General features: G+C 40.4%; 1 protein-coding gene and 1 pseudogene across 1 annotated transcript; one reads left to right on the forward strand and one right to left on the reverse strand.

Annotated features, from left to right (window-relative positions):
* The window catches only part of LOC139071499 (inactive rhomboid protein 1-like), a 77,955-nt pseudogene that overhangs the window by 43,678 nt on the left and 15,984 nt on the right, over nt 1-18,293 (forward strand).
* On the reverse strand, nt 3,605-7,646 carry LOC139071502 (uncharacterized). Its single transcript, XM_070554005.1, has 2 exons — nt 7,591-7,646; nt 3,605-6,799 (listed from the first exon to the last, which is right to left on the reverse strand). The coding sequence occupies exon 2, from the start codon at nt 6,552-6,554 to the stop codon at nt 3,873-3,875; it is 2,682 nt and encodes an 893-aa protein (XP_070410106.1). The 5' UTR covers nt 6,555-6,799; nt 7,591-7,646; the 3' UTR covers nt 3,605-3,872.

Consider the following 18,293-nt stretch of genomic DNA (forward strand, 5'->3'; position numbering starts at 1 on the left):
GCACGGTTAAAGTTACCCTCGCGGTCTATCACTGGCAAATCAAAAGTGAGACGGATGACACAACTGCCCCCCTGTGGTACTTGCTTGTTACCACATTCCACCCGGCCACAATAAAAAACAGGCCATTATTCACCTCCGCCGACTCTGACACCTGCCAAAATGTGATACCCGGCTGTTAATTAAATACAGGCTAATATTAAGAGGATTTACGGTAAGTTGCACTAAACTGCCACAGTAATGATTACACATGACAACAGCACTATTAGACTCCATGCTGTAGTTCTTTCTTAAAACACAGAACAGTTTTGTTACCTGTTTTCCCGCTACGTTTCATCTGCGGCTGCAGACTTCCTCAGGCTGACGTTGATGGTGGCGTCACTTCCTTCTCCGTTTATACGCGGGCAGCAGAGGACGTTGTCGCCCTCTGCTGCCCGCACTCCCCAGTCCATTATATGGTTTTCTCTTATGCAGTCATCTGTTACGACTGAATTCTTTATTGTGCTTTCTGCTTCTTCTTTTGCTGCTCTTGTGTGTTTTCGATTTGCCTCTTTCTCACACTCCTTTCTATGTTCTATTGTTCGTGTGTTGAGTTGGCGTCCGGTTTCTCCTACGTATGTTTTATTGCAGAGTTTGCAAAACACACAAGAGCAGCAAAAGAAGAAGCAGAAAGTACAATAAATAAGTCAGCCGTAACAGATCATTGCTTAAGAGAAAACCATGTAATGGACTGGGACAACACACGGATCATAAACACCGAACATCAAAAATACAAAAGATGGATAAAAGAAGCTATCGAGATAAGGAGACGTGGATGTGGGACCATGAACAGGGACGATGGAGTTTACACGTTGGACCGCGCATGGGACTGCATCATCGGAGAGGGGAGAGCGGGCAGCAGAGGGCGACAACGTCCTCTGCTGCCTGTGGATAAACGGAGAAGGAAGTGACGCCACCATCAGCATCAGCCTGAGGTAGTCTGCAGCCGCAGATGAAACGTAGCGGGAAAATGGGTAACAAAACTGTTCTGTGTTTTAAGAAAGAACTACAGCATGGAATTAGAAATACGACGCAGCAAGAACATACCTAACCCCCAAATTCCACTACCTCCGCTCCGCTCCGGTCCGCCCCCGCCTTCCGCAGCCGCTCGCTTCCGAACTCAATTTTTACTGGTACCCGCTCTACAACGGCTCCGCTCCGGTGCGGAGACCTGAGGGGGGCAAACAAGCATGCGCGGGATTTTCGAGATCTTGCGATACAGTCCGAGCAATAAACGCGGAAGTTAGATCCAAACACCCGTTGTGCGGGAGAAGCATCGGAAATGAGCTGTTTAATCTGCCCATCATTGTGTTGAGAGATCAGCAGTGTTTGGATCAACAAAGTGTGACTACTTTGATAGTGGCAACTGTATTTATGGCTTATTTTTGTGCATTTAAACTTCAGCCGCCATTGATAGTTGTTAAAAGTTGTTAAACCTGTGCATATGAAACAAAAAACGCCTTTTGTTTAGCGATTTATTGTGAAAAACGGAAGATGTGCTTGCTCCTTTTCCTGTTGGGCCGTTGTGATTTCTGTCCATTTACTGCGGAGGTGCTCCGGCGTCCGGCAAAAATAGGATCGATTCTATTTTTGCCGGACGCCGGAACAGAGGGCGCCGCACGGCGCCGCACTGCCGGAGCACGGCCGCAGTAGTGGAATTGCTCTGATTGACTAGAACGGGACCGATTTTGCTCCGGCGTTCGTGTTCGGAGCGGAGCGCAGCGGAGCGGAGGTAGTGGAATTTGGGGGTAAGAAGCACTATTAGACACTCCTCTATACAGGTTACTGGCAAAAAAAAGTTATTTTAGGAGTCACTCACTCTTTAAAATTAAAAGTAAGATGGCTGCAAAAGACAACATAGTGTCATACCTGGGTAATGGGTACCATGATGCGCGTAATCCTTCTTCCTTGAGCTCCGCCTTTCTTGCCAAACACCCTCATCAGCTTGGAAGATTGAGCATCAATGTTGGAGAAGAACTTTGACAGCAAACTGACAGTTGTGATCCTCCGAAAATCAGCAGTTAGCTGAAATGGAAATAAATAGTGGACAAAAGCAGTGAAATTATCAACTAATTAAACAATTCACAAGATCATAAACAAGGAAAACAATTGCATAATAATTAACATACCTCACGTTCACAGAAGAGAGCTGGCCATCTGCCTTTGAAAAAAGCAATTAAAGGTGCATCACGAATAACTTCTTGTCTTCTGTGAGCAAAAGTCTTCTCCATCAGTGCTGCCACAGTCTCCTCGTTGTTTCTTTTGTTTGCTTCTGAAGCAAGGGTCTCTCATCTTTTCAAGCGACTCTGCAGTTTCACTAGCTGGGAAGGTGGGACAGTAGTTTACTTCTGCCCTTCTAGGCTTCTTCACACTAAATGCAGGGCTGCATTTGTCGACAGGTTTATTTGTGAGCGAATTTAGTTCCACCTCTGGACATCCAAGCCTCTTGAGCTTCCGCCTGTAGTTGGCTAGCTTGTATTTTAAGCTAACCTTCCAGCCACCATATCCGGTGGCAGAGCCTGGTTCTTTAAGACATGGGTGGGATTCAACAAGGGCTTCAGCAACTTCGTCAAAATCCCTGTCTGAGGGATACACTTTGTACTGTACTATTTCTTCAGCCAAACTTTCGAGAATGGCCGTTTTAAGTCTCATGTCTGGATCCAACAGTGTTCCGTTTTCTTTAAAAGCAGCATTGGCTTTGTTCAGCTGCAGCTCACAATCATATGGGAAACGTGGCACACGAAAAAACACAGGCCAACCAGATGAACGTGAAGAGGATGATTCAGGAGTGGACAAAATGTCAGTATCATTTGCGGAACCAGATGAACATTGTGACTCATCAATGGACTGTGGTATGACAGTAGAGTAGGGTGGAGGGGGTGGGGGGCCACCGGGAAGATCAGATGATGCTGAATCAAAGATGAGCTTTAAGGTACCTTTGTCTTGGATCTCTGACACTGAAGTCAAGTTAGTAAACTCATTGCCAAATTCCGCATCCATAAATTGCAGCCTGAAGGGGGTTTCAACTCCACACTGACTCTTGATGTGCTGTTGAAGTTCACCTACAGTGTCTGGAATTCCATCTTGTAGGGTAAGTCTTTGGGAATTGTTTACTCCAAGGATAATTCGCAGCTTTATTGGAATAGCCATTTTCAACCATCTGTGAATAGGTGGGGGGGGGGGGGGGGGGGGGGGTGTCAAACAAATAAATGTGTTTAGGAGTAATCACAAATCAAAAGCCAAAAGTTTCATTTAAAGGGATCTTCCACCCAAAGTTGATATTCTGTCTGTTGACATATCTCCCTGAGTTAGACAAATGGGGAAAAAACAATTTTTAACCAGCCCAGTCATTCTCCTGACCCAACTGTACACCTTTTAGTTTAACTTAGCATAAAACACAGTAAGTGAATCGATTCAGCTAGCATTGCGAGTAAATAAAGTCCTTAAAATGACTCAGTAGTGATCCTAATCCTGCTATGTGACCTAACTCATCACACTGACTAGGGCTGCTCAATCAAATTTTTATCACAATGATTATCTCAGTTTTGGACGATTATAAAAACAAAAACGAGGTGATCTTTTTCTCCTCCCTCTTTCGCTCCACCGAATTGCAAATCAATTCAATTTCTAACAGCTTCATAGAACCCCCGTCTTGACATTTTAAATTTAAAAGTACTTAGCGAACAACTTAGCAACATTTCTGGTAACCCCTAGTTACTTTCTGGATAACCGCATTGTCAACATTTCCTGCAGGTTTGCAAAACACTCAGCCTGCGCTCCGGACCGTAAATTGTAAGCTTTGATAATCCAGATAAAATAAAAAAGTCCATCATACCTTACACAAGAACATATCTTTTTAATGTCACCATTCTGACAGATCCAACAGAGTAATCTGCCAATGGGTAGTCATCTGCTAGGTCACTAAGCTCCACCAGATCCCTAGCTTTAGTAGGACATACTGTGAGCTCAAATGCTCTGTGATGCTCACTATACCACCCACAAAGCCGCTTAGTAAAAAAAAACAGTCTCTCCTGTATAATGAAAATGTGAACAATCTTTCCAAAATCAGGAAGTCCACTGTTAGACCCATGGACTACAAGCATTCCCGTTTTGAAACTTACACCTTTGGTTTTGACTGATCTGGTCATGTGTACCTCTATTGTGCCAGGGCATTTTTGTTCAATGCTCTGAACAATGTCTCTTTCTAAAACATCTACAGGAACTGATGAGACATTAGTCATCTCAAGAATGGGCTTTTCAAAACTAGATGCTCTCATGTGATAAGAAATCATCAGCTGATGCTTGGAGGAAAGGGAGAGGGGCACATTTTTAAAGCAGTTTGAGAGGCGTATGATATGCTTAAAAAAACTGTGCTTAGCCTCGAAACGCATTGTCCAAAGACCAACAACAGGACCAAACTTCCTGATAACTGAAGGGTAGTGTTCTAAGAAATGATGTTTGGGAAAAAGTTGCACATTAGGAAAGAGATCTTGGTATCTTTTTCGATGCTCTGAAATTTTGCTTTCAAGGTATGCAATGGAGTCTTCTGTGTGTACTGGAGCAACCAACAGCTCAATAATGTCCTTTAAGACCATTAGGATTTGCCATGCCATCTCATCTTCTGGCACCAGATGCCCAATGATGAATGGGAGAAATCTGATCAGTGCCCAATTCTCATGGGCATTGCCCCCAATCGTTTTTGAGAATGTGTGTGGAATCATGCAAGGCTTGTTAGTCTTGTCTGACCATTTGTAGGGAAAGCCAAGGATACATTTGTTTAGAAGATCTAGAGTGAAATATTTTTTTGATATCATCAATGACAAACAATGTGCAAGCTCCACAGGAACAATGCCCTCAAAAACATCATGCATTAAATCTGGTGGATAACCTGTTTGAACACTGAAGTGTGCAAGGTTTTTAGTGATTACACACTGTCTTTTCACCCCACAGCAGCTCGAACCATTCTGGTGAGCTGAGTTTACATGGGAGTTGTGTAGGTCTTTAGTTCTCAAAGGAAATGAACCTGATCTCACGTCAGTCACTTGGATCTCTGACCGTGTTGCTGTGCAGACTCTGCAGATGTTTCCAGCACTGAAGCTCTCATTAAAACCTGCTAGACTGTGGGCACTGAGGTTATCTGCTGCTACAACTTGAATAGTTCCTTTCACACATTTTCCAAGCAATGGAACAAAAATACCATCCTCCTCAAGGGTTATCACATCTTGAAGAAGAGGTTGCATGATACGTTCATAACCATAATTTTTCACATCATCGGATTTACACATGATTGTAAGGTAAATTGAGGAAAGTGCTGACTGTGAAGCTGGGTGTAAGTTACTTAGAGTCCAGTAGATTCCACAGAGCTTATGTTTCCTACGTGATGTTCCCAGAGGATTACATACCTCAAAATCATCGATGTACAAAGTTAGCAAGATTCTTAATTCACCGCATGAAAGAAAATAATTTTCCTTAAAGTGTGATCCATCATAAAATGATTTATAGGTAACCTTTACTCCAGTTTCCTCACTGGTCTTATGTATTTGATGGTTTTCAACAACTTTCTCCACAAAATGTTTTATTTTGAAAAGTTCTTGCAAGGTCTTCAGAATGGGCACATACTGAAAGCTTTTACTTAGCCTTTTATCAAGCACGTACTCAACTGGCTCAATGACATTAAAATGTTCTCTGTAAAACTTGTTTCTGAGATATGATGTGCTTAAAGAGCCACCCTTTTCTATAGCTTTCAGTAAGGGGTGAGATGCAGAGAGGGCTGTAGCTACTTCTTCTATCACTAATTTGTCAAGAGTGGAACCATGTTTCTGTAACACAGTTTCAATGATGTTTACAGACAGAGGATGTGAAGCTGAGCTTAAACAGTGCAGTTCCTCTAGGAACTCATCAATTTTTGCACCTGGCACATGTGCAAAATGTTCTAGTTTTAATAATGCTGATGCAAAATTCTGTTCAATTACATCAGTCAGGGTCTTTCTCATATCAACATCAGTACATGGAGATGTGCTGATTGATCCCACAGCAGAATCATCTGGACAAAGAGTATCATTGTTGGCATCAGACGATTCTTGTGAAAATAAATTTTTTGTTGTCACTATACCTGGTTTTAAATCACTGATTGTATGGGGTGTGTGTTTCCTGTTTTTGTGGGAGTGAAAAGTCCCATAGATGTTTGTTTTAAAAGTACAATTCCTAAACATGCAGGTAACAATTTCATGACTCTTCAAATGAAGTCCAACATGCATAAAAAAATCTCTCTCATTAGAAAGGCTTTTACAACTGCACTGTGCACAACTAAATGATTCCAGCTCCAAGATTTCCTGGCAAGCTTGTTTTGGATGAACTCTACTTAAATGTATTTGCAGAGCATTTAGGGTTTTAAAACTGCATGGACAGTTTAGATGTGGGCACGAGTAACTTTGTCTATGGCGGTGCTGTAGCCTTAAATGTTTAAGTAGCTCGTATCTATTGGGACAATAAACACTGCACTCCTTGCACCTCCACATTTCACTCACACATAACTGTATATGTAAAGAGCCTCTGTGTATAATATTTAACCCAAGTTTCTAAATGCCCTTTTTTGACCTGGAACAAGCTTGAAACTATTCTACTTTTTTACACTTAAGTAATGTAATCATGAACCTGACACTAGCAGATGACTCCCTATTCCATCAACCACTCAGTCAGACTTGCAGAACAGGACCCTTTCGATGGAGGATGGCAAACGGTGGAGACAGCGTAGGGCAAAGGTCTGCAACAAATTGAGAGAAAAGAGAAACAATGGAGAAATCAACTTTGTATTATGTAAAGATTTTACACAATTTTAGTATTTAATACCATTGCAACGGTCATTTTGAGATAATTATTTCACCTCTTCCTGTATTTTAAGCATGCATTTCTAAAAAACAAAACGAGTATATATAAACGCTACTCAAATGTTAGAAAAGGATCAACATTTACACAAAATACCGCCATGAACTGCGCGCCAATCAATTTCAATTTGCGCAGAACTGGCTTATCTGGAACAAGGCCACTGCTGTAGTGCTTCTATAACCTCATGAAGGACAAGAAAAGTATCAAACACATGTTATATTCGTGTGAACGCGGCACGACAAAACAATGAAAAACCAAATATTAATAATAATTATTCTGTGTAATTTAGACCAGCGATGCTAATTCTGTTTGCCCATGGATTGGACAAGAAATCATGGCTAAGCTAGCATATGTAGCGATAAAAAATAAAAATAAAAAGTACCGCTGGTAAACAGCTGAACAAGTATTTTTTCAGTTGCACAGTCTGACGGATACTTTTTAGAATTAGTCACAAAATCGCTCGTTTATGAAACATTTTCTTTAACAATACAATTGTTTTACCGCTAAATCTAGCTAGTGCATTGCTCTACTCACACTCATGTAATAAAAAAATATTTGGTAGCGAAAAATACAAATATAAAAACGTTAAATAGGTATTTATATAGCTTTTTATAAACTATCCGCACCTGTAATCTTTTCTGTTTGATGGATGACAAAAGATTAACTTACCTTCTTCCACGGACGTGGTTCAATCTTGAAATGGCTGCCAGTCTGAACCTGAACCTACGTTGGCTACTTGATATAAGGAACTTGTTCAGTACTGCCACCCTGTGTTCTGGAATGGAACTGATTTTCTAACTGAACCCATTGGGATTATGTTCAGTTAGCATACATATTTTTAGTAAATTTAAACTTGTTACATGTTATGCTAAAACTACATGATTAAAAAATGTACAACTACAAAACATGATTTTATCTAATAGAAGCAACATTTTTGAGTTATGACAATTTAGCAGATACCTATGTTGCCTTTTTTGAGTGTACCCGGTGAAATGTGATGTTTTTTATCGTTTCTTCTGGAATCTTCATTTCTGTCTGGAGAAAGTTCTTGATTGTATGTTCGCAGTTCTCCGCTCCTCCCGTCTGCTCCGGCAGACCTGCGAACACCAGATTATCCCTCATGCTGCGGGCCTGAAGGTCCAAAACCGTCTCCTTCAGAGTCTTGTTGTCCTGGGTGATCCGCGTCATTCCCTCTTCCAGGGAAGAAACGGACTCCCGCAGAGACGCGTTCTCAGCAGCGAGCCGTTCAACCTGTTCCTGGCTGAACTCCAGAGATGTTCGGAGGTTCTGAAACTCCTGGTGAAGAACCTCGAGCAGATGAAGTCGCCCCTCAAATTCCAGAAGCCGTTTATCAATAGAATCTAATAATTCTAATATGTCCTTACGGGGAGATGAGGCCTCAGGCGAATCCTGAGGACGGCTCCTCTTGGTCCCAGCAGGTGTTTCAGCCTCAGCTGCTGATTTCTTCGGACCCATGACGAATAACTCAAAAACTTCGTCAATATAATTTAACAAACTTTCTGAATTTTCTTCACTTACCTCCAGATTGAGTGAGTTATACTTACCAGATTATTTTTTGCGTTGTCAGTAAATAAATTAGGCGAAAATGTGTCTTAATTATTTGTGAATGTTTGTTAACGAGCTGCCATCAGCTTCAAACGCTGCCGTGTATCCGGTGATCGTCCGTCAGCGCATGCTCACCTGTACGTAGCCCCCCGTCTCGATGTTATAATTCACAGGTTTTGCTGAGGGCTTCCAGGTTCTCTTTGTATAGAAGTCAGACCCAAACATTCTTTGCAGCTGGTTGTGACAGGCCCACCCAGTAAAGTTCATGCCGCCACAATGCACAGCAAACGTTTTCCTTAAATATGTTGATTGGGTTGAAATGACAGAACTTTCTCTTTTACAATTCAAAATCAACGATGGTTTCTAATAACTAGTCGACTTTATTGACTCAAAGGTAAATCTAGACTACTTCCTATGCACAATTTGTTCTGAATCATCAAATCAGTTCTACACAGGTTTTAAACATTAGGCACAATCTATCCCAAATGCAAAATCCCTCCTTTCATTTTTTATTTATCTATTTTATTTTGGGAAAATAACTACCAGTTTTTAACTCAAAACAGCCTGGTACAGTTTCTAGCCAGGTTACAGGAAATAATACTTAGTCTATCTGTTTTTTTTTTTTTTTTGTTTGTTTTTTTTTTCATTATTCAGCGTCTCAAAATCCAGCCATTAACGTTAATGGTTCTTAAAGTTGAGGCAAGACAATTATTGGATTTTGTTTTATAGCAAGATTTAACAAATATTTTATTTCCTGACTGATTATTTGTTAATTTTATGGCTTTCATAAAGATGATCCTGAGAAGTTCAGAGCTGCTTCTCGCAGCACCCTGTGCTATTTTTAGACTACGGGATTCTTGTGTGTAAAAGTGGGTGGAGTCAGGTCCCCAGGCTGAAACTCCAGTCATTCTCACTAGATCTGTCCGAGAGGAAGGATCTCCTGAAGACCCTAACCAGAAGCCTTAAGGTACGTCCAAAACACCGAAAAATATCCTTTCTAAAGTCACAAATTGCTTAAAACTGCATGTTACACAGAAAAACAGAGAGAGCGAGAGAGTCCAGCTGACTTCACGGCCCATAATCAGACAAAATACTTCCTTTATAACCACAACCATACAACTTTTTGTATTTTAAAGGATTTTCTTGTCATCACACTAACTATAAATTCTTTTTCTATTGTTTCCACAGTCTCTTGAACTAAATAACCGTCTAGCAAAAACATGGACCGCACCCTGTTTCTCAAGCAGCTGCTCCCTCTATTAAAACCTGAGTCATTCAGGAGAATATCCAGCGAAAGCAGCATTTACTTCTCATGCAAGAAGACACACATCCACTCACTCACAAGGCACAGACGACATTCTTTCTGTTTGTCAGTCTTTTTTTTTTTTTTAAAGTAAGTCAGTCCGTCACTTATTTATTCTCTTTATATATTTATATAATATTTTAAGCACAGAAATTATGTAACACTACACTGATTATTCTCAGAATTTAATGCTTACTATGCTTTTAAGCAGGACTTATGTAACATTAGAGCAAATCCAATTGCAATTTTTTGAGAGTGCTCCGAGAAACAGTTTATATATTTATTTTCTGCAGATCTGTTTTGATTTTACTGTTTAGCAGCTATCTGACTTTATGTATATGTATATCTATATATTTCTAAAATAAAGCTGTCATTTACAACCTTACTTGCGTTTCTTGTTGGTTTTTTCCCTTTTTTCATCTCCAGGCCACTTAACCCCCAGATCGGGGTCACTCACATGCTGCCCCGCACACAAATGATTATCACGCTTGTACACTACATATGTATATATATATGCACATATATATATATATACATATACACATACATACACACATGTTACTTGAAAAACCTTTTATTTATGAACTTATGGTGTTCTGTTCAAAGACTGATCAGAACAGGGTTGCAGAATTTGAATTTTGCGTAGCTTCAAACATTAATTTTAGCACTGCAGTGTAATTTACGTATACGAGTTGAAACTTTTTAAAGCTCTTATTTATCTTATTTATTTATTTTCTGGTACCGCATCAGGCCTTCACACACACATCATCCAGAGCTGTCCACACACACACGGAGCTCCCAAAACTCGGCTTTGCATTCTGCACTCTCCTAGTGCTGCACTTTCAATCCAGAGCCGTAAGCAGCCTCTTGCTGCGCCTCACACACGCACAGGCTGAACTCAGCTTACACACACAGTGAAGCTTCTCTACAGCTGTGCTTTTTTTTTTACTTTTATCAGTTACTTGGTACCTTTAAAGGTCCAAAAATTTTGTTAGAATTTTAGGAGTTCTCTTTTTACCTCCTAGGGCCTCAAACCCAACTTTTCTTGTTTCATAAAAGGTCCCAGACCTTGTAGTAGAATTTTAGGAGTTCTCTTTACCTCCTAGGGCCTCAAACCCCTTATTATAACCTAGAACAGGTCCCTGACCTGTGGAATTTTAGGGTTCCCACCCCCTGAAGGACTCCAACCTGGCGTAATATAACCTCGTTATATTTCTATTCACTCGTCAGTAAATAGTTTGGTCCGCCACGACCTGGAAAATGGAATTTAGGGCTTTTCTAATAACCCTGGGCCTCCAACCCCTATGGAATTTAGGGCTTTTTAAATAACCCTGGGCCTACAACCCCTTTTTCTGTACTATTTCCTTATCTCATTTATCATTAAACCATTTGCAAAAAGTCTCTTATTATTTCTGCACTTTGCCTCCACGTTCTTCTCCAACGATGATTTTAGGACCACAGCTACTAAGATTCCGGACACAAAGGCTTTGGATAAATCCAATGAGCAGTTTTTAGAAAGAAGGTTCTGCTCACCTTGTTTTCCACCGCGGTGTTTTGTGCCAAGATCGTTCACTGGGTCGGTTGGTCAAATCGTCCTCCAAAAACTCCTTTTTCTTCAAAAAGAAAAAATCCTGTTTGTGACGCCAAATTTGTTGGTCTTTATTTTCTAGACCATACAGGTTCGGAGCAGATGGAGAGAGAAACACCTTTCGTTGGTAGAATGTGGAGTCAAAATGATCAGAAGACCAGTCTCTTCTTCACCGCTGCAGAGGGAGAACACTGCAGCTCCAGCTAAACCCCGCGGTTAGCTCATGTCTGCTGCTCCCAAGTGTTCTGAGCTCTCTCTGCTCAGCAGCTATTTTTATTGACCAATTATGGAATGCACACACACGTAATTCTGCCATCTGCACATGCAGACGCACGTCAGCTAGTAGCCTTGTTAATGAAAGACCAATTCATCCCAAGAACATGCAACCTTGAGATGACCAGGACACATCCTGCAACATCCTTTGCTAACAAAGACAGTTGTTCTTGTATTGAGGAACTGAAGGAAGGAGCACTTTCACTCCCTTTTCTGTGCAGGGGAAAACATGCAGCTGTTCAGCTTGAGCAGAAAAGGCACAGAGAGGTTTTCGATATTATAACAAGATTCCATGAAAAGGCATATAATAATGTATTTATGATAATATATAAGGAGCATAAGTGAGAGATACATATTTGTTCATATAAAAGAGCTTATAATAATATATGAAAGAGCTTGTATGAGAGATATATATTTTCAGACTCAATGATTTCTGATCCATTTGAAACTGGATTTTTCCTTCATAGTGTGTCTCAATCCTTGATAAAAGCTGGTTTATTATTCATTTGGGTAGGAATGGGCCATATGGCCTAAGATTTACAGTAGATCACAATATATCCCTTTTCTTCTATTTATTTATACAATTACAGGTTTCACATTCTCACACACCAGATGACTTTCAGCAGAACAAATACTTGTAAAAATTATTGAACATTTAATGTTCAAAACTTTATTAAAAATAAACCTTTCAAGTAGATTTTATGCTGTTCTGATTCATTCTCCAAACAAAGCAACAGAAAAATCCTCGTGAAACGAATAAAGATGAAGATATTAAAATAAAATTCAAGCTATGTTTGATGAAAACACAAAAGTATAGTTTCGAATGAAGTGAAAAATGTAAAAACAGAAATAATATTTCTTCCTACTTTCATTTCTGATTCATTTATAATTTTCATGGTTTTTATTTTCTCATAGTTAAATGTTGCTCCAGTAGTGGTTAACTGAATGTAAAATGATGCGGTGCTTGTTTTTGTCGACATTAATAAATAAGTTGGAGGTTTATTCTTTCTTTTGGCTTCTGGTTGAGCGATGCTCTGATCAGCAGGTCTAGTTATGCGCACCAGCCGCACAGAGAGAGAGGAGCTGCACAACCATCAGCGTTACTAATGGCAGAAACAGCTGCAGATGGAAATTTGTACAAACTAAATCCATGGAGATGTCCAAAAGTTTGGAAGTCAGTGTGTTTATCGTGTTTCAAAGAGCAGCATTTAAGCAACTTTATTGTCACCAGAATTGTTTACTGAGGATGTTTCTCTGTTCAACATCAGCTCCTGGAACCCAAATTAGATCCGTATCACCAAATGTCACCAATTCAAGAGCATCTGTGTACACGTCGCAGCAGCCTCTGGTCCAAAACTGATGCTTCTTGAAAAAAATTCATGCACAGTCATGGTTTTGCTGAATTGATAACTGATCATATGATATCAACCAAATATTACTGTACATTACTTTATTTGCATAATCATCAAGCATTACACATTCCAGCCCAATGGTTTTTTTTTTTAACCAGGGCACAGCAAGTGCTGTCATCATCTGGGTAATTACATATTCATTTTTCCACATACCCCCTGTAATGCTCTCATGGACCTCTAGGGGTACGCTGACCCCTGTTTACCGTAAGGGACCGAACCAGCGCTAATGTGTAAGCGCCAATGGATTCTGTGCCCCTCCTCTCTCCCTCCAGACTCTGGGACAGTGCCATGGGAACATATTTTCCTAAGGGGGTGCTGTGATCAGCCACGTGCAAAAAAAAAAAAAAAACGCACACATGTTTAACATGTTTATATATATTTATGTGTAACAGTAGTAAGCCTTAATTATTCTTGGTTCATTCGTCCACATAACAGCTGCTTATTACCATCAACACTGGGAAAACCCCACAAATAACAAGTCAAAACTTCCAGAATCTGAACCGCGTGTTGCAAGGGAACTGATCCTCTGCAGCTCTTCAGACAACAGATCGGACACCTGAGTGTTTATCTACAGAAACAGAACAACACTCCAAGAACATCTCCTTAAATGTAATGGAAACTAAAAACAAAATGCAACAATCCCACCCATTCTTAGGTGTGTTCTTGCTGTGCATTATTTCTAATTCCATGTTGTCGTTCTTTTTTAAAACACAGAAACGGTTTTGTTACCTGTTATTGACGCTACAGTTTCGCAGACGGCTGCCGGCTTCTTCAGGCTGACACTGATGGTGGCGCGTCACTTCCTTCTCCGTTTATCTGCGGGCAGCAGAGGACGTTGTTGCCCTCTACTGCCCGCTCTCCCCTCTCCGACAATGCAGTCCCATGCGTGGTCCAGCAGATAAACGGAGAAGGAAGTGACGCGCCACTTTGGAATTAGAAATAATGCACAGCAAGAACACACCTAAGATGTTCAAAGAGAAATACGGACACCAAGGAACAAAGGACTTCCGCCGTTTGGAACGATTACAGCAGAAACGCGCACGTCTAAGAAACCACCTTCGCTTCTGTTTAAGATGCCGGGACGAAAACATCACACCCACAAGCCTACAGCTGAAAACACCGATCCGGACCAAGACAGACTTGATAAACAAATGGAGGAACTAATTAAAGGACACATGATGGGAAAACAGGAAAAAGAGTTCACCAAAGTAAAAGAAAGACACATAGAGAAGCTAAACAAATTCATAAACAAGAAAAAGAGGGGAGAAATACAAGGCAACTCCACACCAAACTCATGGGTATGTAACATTTCACAATACAAACTAACAGAAGCAGAAGAAAGCATATTAAAGAAAGAGTTAAACTTTGCAGTCACACCAAAAGAAATACCATATGATGAATTCATTGTTGCAACAGAACTAGCATGTCAACAGATCACAGATGAGGGAAAGAAAGCAGAACTTAGAAATAACGTAGTTGGGATATTAAAAAACAGCCAAATTCAACACAACAATATTACAAAAGAAGAACAATCAGCCATGACAGCTTTATCCAAAAATGAACAGATAATTATTCTACCAGCAGACAAAGGAAGAACCACAGTGGTAATGGACAGAGAAAAATATAAACAACAGATGAACCAGATGCTAGAAGACAAAAATACATATGAAATACTTAAAAAAGATCCAACAGAAAACATTAAGAAAAACATGAAATAATTACTGAAGCCACTGCACGAAAAAGGCAAAATAACAGAAAAAATGTATAAACACTGGATTCCTACAGCAAACATATCCCCAAGAATATATGGAACGCCAAAAATACACAAACAAAACACCCCACTTAGACCAATAGTAGACAGCATAGGTACACCAACATACAACATGGCAAGAGATATCAGCAGAATCATCAGCCCGTTATTAGGAAACACACATCAACACAGCAAAAATAGCATAGAACTGGCAAAAGAACTAAATGAAATTACAATAGAAGACAACGACATACTCATCTCACATGAAGTCACATCTCTGTTCACAAAAACACCAACCCAGAGAACCATAGACATAGTAGTTAACAGAATCAGACAAGACAAGACTTTACACAAATGAACAAACCTCACAGCAGATGACATAGCACAACTGATAGGACTGGTAGCTCACTCCACTTACTACACATACGACAACACAATATACAAACAACTGGAAGGCTTCGCCATGGGTAACCCGTTATCAGCCACCCTGTGCGAGTTTTTCATGGAGGACCTAGAACAAAAAGCCATAGCCACCGCCCCCCCAAACTGCTAAATAAAACTATGGAAACGCTACGTAGACGACATACTGGAAATCATACCAAAAGGACAAACAGAAACTCTAACACAACACTTGAAGAACATTGACGACACGGGCAACATAAAGTTCACATATGAGTCAGAAACAGACAGTAGTATAGCATTTATGGATATGAAAATAACCAGGCAGACCGACGGGACCCTAAACATAAACACATACAGGAAACCAACAGACACAGACCAATATCTATTATGGACATCAGAACACCCCACCATACACAAAATGTCAGTAATCAGAACATTATATCACCGAGCAAACATAATAACAGAAGAGAGAGACTGTAAACAAGAGGACAAACACATACAACACGCTTTAAAGACCTGCGGATACCCGACATGGGCGATAAACAAAGGAAAACAACAAACAAAAACAGAAAGCAAAGAACAACCCAAAAAAAGAACCAGAAACCCAGAAAGACAAGAACCAAAACCAGTGATAACCCTACCATACATCAGAGGCATAACGGAAAAAATAAGAGCAACAATGAAAAAAACACAACATAAACACACCAGCAAAGCCATACAAGTGCTTTGTGTTCTGCGTCTGAATGTTTGAACTTTGAGAATGTTTAAACATGAGAGAAAGGTTAAACTGTTAATGCATATGAAAAAAGTGCATAAGGTGTGTAGTGAGGGGTTTTTGCGGCGGTGCGCTGGGACTAGCACGTCTGCGGAGAGAGTAGCACGCGCTCTGTGCCAAAACCGGAGCGCATCAGTAATCTGTGCCCCCGCACAGGAGGAGGAGATGCAAATCTGCTCAAATGCTGGAAACAAAACTATTGAGAAATGGAGTCTGGTGTGTTTTCAAGTGTGACCCTAAGCGTAGCTGTGTATGCCAAACATGTAAAAAAATAAAGTTGACAACTTTGTGGATTTTGCGGGTTATTTTTAGAATGTAACTCACGAGATTAAGGACCACTGTAACGAGCACAGATCTGATCAACAAGCCATCAACCTTTCCACACAGAGTGAACAAAGAGCACTCCAAAAGTGTTCCTGAGCTCTGGAATTGCGCTGATGAAACGCTGCATCATCATGTCTCATATATCCAACTGTTCCACAACATTTCCATGCAGGTGCACATGTCTGAGGTGCAAAGTTCCCTTGTTCTACGTAAGTAAGTAAATAAATGTTAACGCCGGTTTACATCTAAGTGGCGGCTGCTTAAGGGAAACCTAACATGGAGGTCTTCTTCAAAAAGCAATGATAATGAGTAAAATACCAGAAAAATAAATACATGAACAAAAAGGAAGATAGAAAATCTAGTGAGTTTTTCATCCCAATAACAAATCAACAGACAGATAAACAAAAAAAGTGTCCTGATTTGTGTACATATCTCACATCTTATATATATAAGATAGCTCAGTGTATGTTTGACATACAAAAATGTTTTTGAAAATAATATTATGTAGTGATCTGTAGTTTGTATATTTATACACTGGAATTAGATCTAAGTATTATAATCAGAAGTGGTTGTTTTTATCATCAGGGAGTTTACTTAAACACTCTGTATTGACTGAGAGACAAGAAAAGAGAGAGTTGGGATCGTTTAAGAATCTTTAATTTCTATAAATTCTTACAATCTACCAGGACTAACTCAATGATGAATGCATATGGATCTGAATGTTATCGTGTTGGTGTGTGTGTGTGGGTTCAGGATCTCTAGGCTGACGTAGCGAATCTGGTTGTTATGACTAGGCTACCACGAGGCTTCAGAAGCTGATGACATGAGCCGCCATTTTGCCGCAACTACGTACCATGTGGAGCCTCCCATGTAGATCAGGAAATGCCAGGCCCTCAGACCTTCAGATGTGCTGGAGCTGGTGAAACAGCGGTCGCAGCACTACAAAGCCCGTCTGTGGGTCGACTCCCGGTATCAGCGGCAGGCGTCAGCAAGTTAGCTCTTAATTTGAAGGAACGTCGTCTTGTTGTTCAAACGACGGAAATCTCCAGCTTGACAGTTCTCAGCTTAAAGTAGGAAAGTGCAGCTGGCCAGCCTGCAACTTTCTTAATGATGACGATGGAATCCTTAGGATCTCCAATTGAACAGAGCTGAGGTTAAAATGGCGTTGCCTTGTTTTATATCCCCTAGTTGTTTACAAATCTTAGTAAACCGGATTGGACAACTTCATTAAACAACCCAGATTCTGACCTACGGCAGACGAAAGTTCTGATTGGTTGAGAACAATGTGTCATGCGTTTCCATGTCAATGCAGATCAGTCTGTCTGGTGCAGTCCTGTTTATTCATTAAACACATAACTCATGACATCTTTATTTCACAGATCATTCACCTGATTATTATTGATCAACATATGCTCTGATTAGCTTTATCACGAATAAAGTACTTTGATTAATTAATGGAAAGTGTTCTTCTCTTCTTCTGTCTCTTCTCCTGGAATGTAAACATACTGAAACCAGCATCCGACCTTGGCGATTCCTACACGTTGTTACTGTGTGAAGGAGCAGCTGTTAAGGGCAGACAATAGGATCTTAATAACGCTACATTATGTATTAGTAGTTGTGTTCAATTAAACTCAAAACAAAATCTAATAAATAACTTACTTTTGCTTGCAGAATATGATCATGCATATAATTAGTCATCCACAAGGGGGTGCTGCAGCACCCTCAACACCCCTACTTCCCAAGGCCTTGCCCTGGGACCTTGATTTCCAAAGGAAATGCAACATTTACTTTGATCAGAGAACATAACTTTGGACCACTCAGCAGCAGTCCATTTCTTTTGTCTTTAGCCCAGGTAAGACGCTTCTGATGCTGTTTCTTGTTCAGGAGTGGCTTGACACAAAGAATGGAACAGCTGAAACCATGTCTTCCATATTAGAGCCCTGCACTGAAGCCCTAGGCCCTCGGGTCGGGTCGGCCCT

The sequence above is a fragment of the Nothobranchius furzeri genome, chromosome 8 (genome assembly GCF_043380555.1).
Source record: "Nothobranchius furzeri strain GRZ-AD chromosome 8, NfurGRZ-RIMD1, whole genome shotgun sequence".
In the NCBI taxonomy this organism is placed as follows: Eukaryota; Metazoa; Chordata; class Actinopteri; order Cyprinodontiformes; family Nothobranchiidae; genus Nothobranchius; species Nothobranchius furzeri.